Genomic DNA, 6,768 nt, shown 5'->3' with positions numbered 1-6,768 from the left:
GTTTAAAATTCTGACAACTCTAAAAGGCTTAATTAACAAATACAATCAACTTCAATCATGTCTAGGAAAGATCACTTAAACAAAATGACGATGGTGATAAAGTATAGCTAAATCCAACATATATGGCAGTCTTACTAGCATAATTTCAATAACTAGAGGCTAGCTCAAAGATAACATAACTTTATTGGTATTATCACTTGGATTCTCCATTTGTGCCATTTACTTTACTTTACATTCATGCAAGTATTATCACCATGTAAATTTTGTATTACCAAGACACAAGTCAGTGATGGAACACTGTAATTGCTTGAAGACTAAGGTTCACAACGATTTGCTTAGAAAATAAAGCAGCACAATGCATGTGATGAGAAAAACAATAGTTTAAGAATAGGGGAAATAGACGTCAGGATCCAGGAAAAATGACAACTTGGAATGATTGACTGCTTTCTACCCTTGGATACTATGGTTCCACAATAAAGAAAGGTTGACTTCTTAATTAGTTAAATGCTCTGCAAGAAAGCATATTATCTTATTCTTATATAATTGAAGTTGGGGTTATTCTTATATACTAGGAATAACAAAGTTTAAAACAAAGAATATATAAATTTGGTATTACCACTGATTTTCCTGCTTTCTCTTATTCCAGTAGTGTTTTGAGAAATTTATTATCTTTCTTTAATGATGTCTGAACCCCCAATTACCCCATTCCATGCATTTTACATGTTTTGAATCATTAAGCACATTTTAGCCTACCTAGACTCAAGAATTTTATTCTGTATTAATTTTTTTTATATATTGTTTGTTTTAAACTTTGATTAGTCTCATGTATTTCGACATTACTAAACTTTTAGACTGAAATTTGCAAACATATACATTACTACCTTGGTGTTCTTAATTTAAAATTCTAATATGCACATTGAAATTTTGAATTGGTGTTTACTATACTGTTCTGAGCTTTCATTTTTCATATTTTAGTGTATTAAAACTTCTTCACAACATTCACAGTTCATGAAATCCAGTTCTCAAGTTCATTGCTAGTGGTAAGTATATGTGAATAATTAGTTTTTATATGATATTTTATTATTTATGAATGATATTATATCAAGTGCGTTATATTAGGTAGGTTTATTACTTTATTATAAATTGATATGTGATGTTGTTTCTTTTGTAGTTGCACTCGGTACCTGCAATCCACTATAAAACAAGCTTATTTTGACAATCAACCAAAGCTCGTAGTAAGACCTAAACCTTCAAATAGTCGTCCAATTGCAAATGTATGCTTATGCAACTGTATGTAACATATTATGAGGGTTATTTAGTTCTTTAAATGTTGATTTTTTAATTAAAATTATTTAGCTAAACAATTAAACACATCAACCACTATCTACCCTAATTTGATATTTCTTTAACTAAGCTTGGTTGTAGTGAAAGTTTTAGCTCAACGTAATGTAGGTTGGCCAATATCCTTCTATATCGAAACCTTAAAACAATATTGTACATAGTGATTAATATAAAACAATAATATTGTGCATAGTGATTTACATGTACAAAACAAGTATTAAGATAGAGACATGTTGAAAAACATTCTAAGATAGAGAGAAGAGGACCTAAATTAATTTAGGTTATTCTTTAGGAAGCCATTTGATAGGGTACGTGTCATAATATAGAGACGTATATTAAGCATTGGCTAATTGTTTTGTAATCGATTTATGTACAGAACATGGATCGTTCTCCACCAAATCGTGCATGGATGTAGATAGGTGTCATAGAGGAAGAGGTGCTTTGAAAGAGTCTTTTGTATTAGGTGTTGAAGAGTTTATAACTAAAGCTTGTGAACAAGAACGTTATCGTAGAGATGGGGGTCTTCGATGTCCATGTTTGAAGTGCGATTGTACAAAGATTCTGCACGGAAGAGTTGTGAAGGTTCACCTTTACAAGAACGGTTTCAAGCCTAATTATTTCATTTGGGAGGATCATGGGGAAAGATCTGCAGAAGATAATGTACAAAATCATCAAAGTTGGATGGCTGTAGAGACGGAATGTGGTCAAATTAACCAATTTCAAACAATGGAAGACATGGTGCATGATGCTCTTAGGCAAAATGAGTCGTGCCAAGCATCTACTTCTAATAACATTGAAGAGGCTCCGAATGAAGAAACACAAAGGTTTTTTAATCTTTTGTTGGATGAAAACCATCCGTTGTATGGAGGAGCATCAGACTTGAAATTATCAATGTGTGTCAGACTATTAGCTTGCAAGTCAAATTGGAATATTCCTAACCAATGCATAGATTTTATTGCAAAAATGGTTATGGATGCAACACCCATCAAATCAGGTTTGCCTAAAACATACTACGATGCAAAAAAGTGTGTATCAAAGTTGGGATTACAATCGCAGAGGATTGATTGTTGCGTGGATGGTTGCATGCTCTTCTATGATAATGAATATGGTAAGAATGATGGCGCGTTGCTTGAATGCAAATTTTGTGGAAAGCCAAGATATCAACCACGTACCACGGGAGCAACTACTACAAAACAAGTTCCTATGAAATCAATGTTCTATTTGCCATTAATTCCCAGACTACAAAGAATGTATGCCTCAACACAAACTGCAGGACAAATGACATGGCACTATCAGAACATGTCGACCAATGGTGTTTTGCGTCATCCATGCGATGGAGAGGCTTGGAAGCACTTTGATAGAGTATATCCTGACTTTGATATCGAGCCACGCAATGTACGACTCGGTTTATGCTCTGACGGTTTTAACCCATATGTATAGGCATCAAATATACCATATTCATGTTGGCCAGTTATTGTCACCCCTTATAATCTTCCTCCAGAAATGTGCATGTCTAAACCTTACATGTTCTTGACATGTCTCATTCCCGGGCCATACAATCCAAAGGTTGGCATAGATATGTACTTAGAGCCCTTGATAGACGAATTGAAGAAGCTGTGGACGGGTGTGATAACATATGATATTTCAAGGAAACAAAACTTTATTTTGAGGGCCATGCTAATGTGGACAATTAATGATTTTCCTGCTTATGGTATGTTGTCCGGCTGGAACACTCATGGTAAACTGGCATGCCCACATTGCATGGAGCATACAAAGGCTTTTAGATTATATCATGGGGCAAAAAATTCATGGTTTGACTCCCATCAGAGGTTTTTACCGAATGATCATGCTTTTAGGAGGAATAGGAATGCTTTCAAGAAGGGAGAAGTGGAGATGGATGATGCACCACCATATCTTACGGGACCAGAAGTTTGGAATAGAATCAATGGTTATCCTAAAATAACTGAAAATGGTGCACCAAGAATTGATGGATACGGTGAGTGGCATAATTGGACGGAAAAAAGCATCTTTTGGGATCTACCCTATTGGAAGGATAATTTGTTAAGGCATAATCTTGACTTCATGCACATTGAAAAAAATTTCTTTGACAACATCTTTAATACTGTGATGAATGTTGCGGGGAAGACAAAAGACAATGACAAGGCCCGAATGGATATAGCTTTGTACTGTAGACGAAAAGATTTGGAGCTAAAAAGTCATACCAATGGAAACATGTATAAGCCAAAAGCAAATTATACACTTTCAGCAGATCAAACAAAAGAAGTTTGTCATTGGATAAAAGCTCTTAGGATGCCTGATGGATATTCTTCTAACTTGTCAAGGTGTGTTGATGTCAATAGGGGAAAGCTCATTGGGATGAAAATCCATGACTGCCATGTGTTTATGGAATGCTTACTTCCTATAGCATTTAGTTCTTTACCGTCTCATGTTCTGAATCCCATTACAGAGATAAGTCATTTCTTTAGAGATTTGTGTTCTACTACATTGAACAAGGATGACCTAGCGAAGATGGAAGAAAACATTCCTCTCATTCTGTGCAAGATGGAGAGAATATTTCCTCCCTCATTCTTTGATTCTATGGAACATCTCCCTATCCATCTTCCATATGAGGCACGACTTGGTGGACCAGTCCACTATAGGTGGATGTACCCATTTGAAAGGTGACAATATGACATCTTATCGTTCAATTTACTACGCATATAATTCAAAAATCCTAACATATCAGTTTCAAATTTGTAGGTTCATGGGATATGCTAAACGTTCAATAAAGAATAAAGCTAGGGTTGAAGGATCTATTTGCGCATCATACTTGCACAGAGAAACAACTCATTTTTGTTCCCACTATTTCAAAAACTTCATGTTAACACCACAAAGCAGTAGAAATGAAGTAGACATTCAAATAGAAAGCCTAACGACAACATTATCAGTGTTTGACCAACCTAGCCGTCATTCTGGGAGGGAATCAACACATTGGTTAAGTGATGAAGAATTGAGATCAGCTCATGTTCATGTATTGATCAATTGCAATGAAGTTGAACCTTACCTTGAGTAAGCCTCCAAAATCAATTATATTTCCCAATTTTTTCATTTGATATAATTAATTGTCTTTGATCTAATCTCGTCATACATGTCAACAGCTCATTCTTACATACCTATCAACTATCTGAGTCAAACAGTTCGACATACATACATGCTAATTTCCCATTGTGGTTCAGGCAAAAAGTACGACTTCCTATCATTCTAACACATTCATTTCTTACTTAATTCTTTAATCATTACATTGTTGAATAGGTTCATATCCTGAATGGTTGTAGGTTCATAACAATCCTTTAAGTGTGAGGAACTAACATCTTAGAGATTTATCACTTGGTCCTTTAAGGTGTGTAAAGGAATGACACACATTATTTGCTAATGGATACAAATTTCATACCCATGCATTGAGTCAGGGCAAGAAGACAATAAATAGTGGGGTTCATGTTAAAGGGCTAACAGAAGGAGGTCAAGATGATTTCTATGGTGTCATTAAACACATTTATGAGTTGGAATACAATTCAACAACCACAGAAAAGAAAATTGTATTATTTTATTGTGATTGGTTTGATCCATCGAGAGTAGGTACAAGGGTGGATTCAAAGTATGGGATTGTGGATATTCGAATGGATAAAAGATATGTGTTGTTTGATCCTTTTATAATTGCACATAATGTACAACAAGTGTATTATGTACCATATCCTACATCACGCACGGACAAACGAGGTTGGTGTGTTGCGATAAAAATGAAGCCTAGAGGTCGCATTGATTCGAATGATGTAGAAGCCGATGTACCATACCAAGTGGAGGAAATGTCACATGTTAATGACGTCATTGAAGTTGAAGAAGTAGTCCGATTACAAGATGTACAAGCTGGTCTTGAAGAAGTGAACCCTAACAATATTTCATCATTTCAAGGGCAGATAGATGAAGATACAACGGAATCAGAAGAATCCAATGCAGAGGGACAGGGTGAAGATGACAATGAAGATGAATTTCGTAGTTCTAGCACTGAATAGAGTTAGCGAGTGTTCCTCCTTATTTTTGTTGCACTTATAATGTTGTCCACAATCTTAAGTTCTTATCAATGTAAATCTTAAGATTAAACATTTACTAATAGAGTTTTATTGCAAAGTCAGAATGACGAGAGGGTATACATATGCAGAAACGGTGAAATTTAACAATGCATAAAACAATAACGGGTAAAATAAAAGAGAAAGTAAAAATAAAAGCACTTAACTGAAATTGAAATTTAATAAAATAAAATGACTCAACAGTATACATAAAATGAAATAAAACAACTCTTCTTTGACACACTACAAGCTTCATAAATAAAATTCTACATTTGTGCACTGTTTGGGAAAATGGAAAATATGAGAAAGAGAGAGCTCTGGAAGAGAATCGTGACCCCTTCCAAGTCTCAAGGCCGTGCTTTTTTTCTTCTGCTGCAACTGGCTTATATCCTTCTATGGAGGGACAGCCCTCCCCCTTTATTGGTGTGCCTTCCTAATTTTCTTCCATACTTTGCATTTTTTTGTCCGCGTAGCATCTTTGACTTTCTTGTACTAAATTGCTCCTAGCCGTGACAAAAGAGGCCCTCTATGTGGTGTCCGTTTGCTTAGGCTTCCCATTCACGGAAAATCCTTTCAACCGTGTGCCCTACTCCAAACTGTTGTAGCTTCCTCTGCTATGCATGCTGGATAGTGATGCTTCTCCGTGTGTGTTTCTCCCAGCTGGACCTTGAAACTTCTCCCTCTGTTTTCATCTTCTTTCAACTTCCAAAATTAAATCAGCAGTCGTGACCTTCTCCTCTTCTTTGGTGGCTTCAAGTTGGACATTTATGTGAAGCTTCCTCTTCAATGTGCTGCTACTGGTGTGTGCGTGTGCAGCTTCCTTGGTTGAAGTGTTCCAGCACTTCCAGCAAGCCGTGACACCACTCCAGCTCCTTGGATATTAGCTGCTGCCATAGTGTGCTGAACCAGGCCGTGGAGTGCTTCCTTTGTTGTTGCATCGTGTACTCTTCAAGGGCTGTGAGCTCTCAACGTGGTGAAGCTGCTGTGATGTTGCTTCATGTGGCAACCGCTGGATGCTCTTTGCTTGGAAGCTGCTTCACGTGTGCTGGAATGAAGAGCCGAGACAGTGCATCTACTTTCTTCCAATATTCCAAAGTTAATCTGCACTCACGGACGTAACAAAACTGCCGTCAAGAAGAATAATGATGGGCCGTATGCTTCTCTACTTTTCAGAATAATTTCCCATATGTTATACAGAAATACCGTCAGTGGTGGCCCCCTCCATGTTTCACGGCCTCCTTCATTCTCTTAAGCCAAAGAAATCCTAGGTGGCGGCTTCCACTTTTGTTCATGTGTTATATGC

At 36.5% G+C, this 6,768-nt stretch overlaps 1 protein-coding gene across 1 annotated transcript; it reads left to right on the top strand.

Moving 5' to 3' along the window:
- Positions 1-1,746: 1,746 nt before the first annotated feature.
- LOC128197531 (uncharacterized) lies at positions 1,747-5,411 on the top strand. The gene is made up of 5 exons (XM_052879587.1): positions 1,747-2,736; positions 2,782-4,022; positions 4,102-4,372; positions 4,809-5,118; positions 5,233-5,411. Exons 1-5 carry the CDS (start codon positions 1,747-1,749, stop codon positions 5,409-5,411), a joined length of 2,991 nt encoding a protein of 996 aa, XP_052735547.1.
- The last annotated feature ends 1,357 nt before the right edge of the window (positions 5,412-6,768 follow it).

The sequence above is a fragment of the Vigna angularis genome, chromosome 6 (assembly GCF_016808095.1).
Source record: "Vigna angularis cultivar LongXiaoDou No.4 chromosome 6, ASM1680809v1, whole genome shotgun sequence".
NCBI classification, from domain to species: Eukaryota; Viridiplantae; Streptophyta; class Magnoliopsida; order Fabales; family Fabaceae; genus Vigna; species Vigna angularis.
Note: the sequence above shows the minus strand (reverse complement) of the source record. Positions and strands in the feature narration are given on the sequence as shown.

Coding starts and splice junctions, on each gene's coding strand:
- LOC128197531 (XM_052879587.1), top strand. CDS start 1,747: ATGGATGTAGATAGGTGTCATAGAGGAAGAGGTGCTTTGAAAGAGTCT. Junction 2,737..2,781: donor TTGATATCGAGCCACGCAAT/GTACGACTCGGT, acceptor CCATATGTATAG/GCATCAAATATACCATATTC. Junction 4,373..4,808: donor TGAGATCAGCTCATGTTCAT/GTATTGATCAAT, acceptor GCATTGAGTCAG/GGCAAGAAGACAATAAATAG.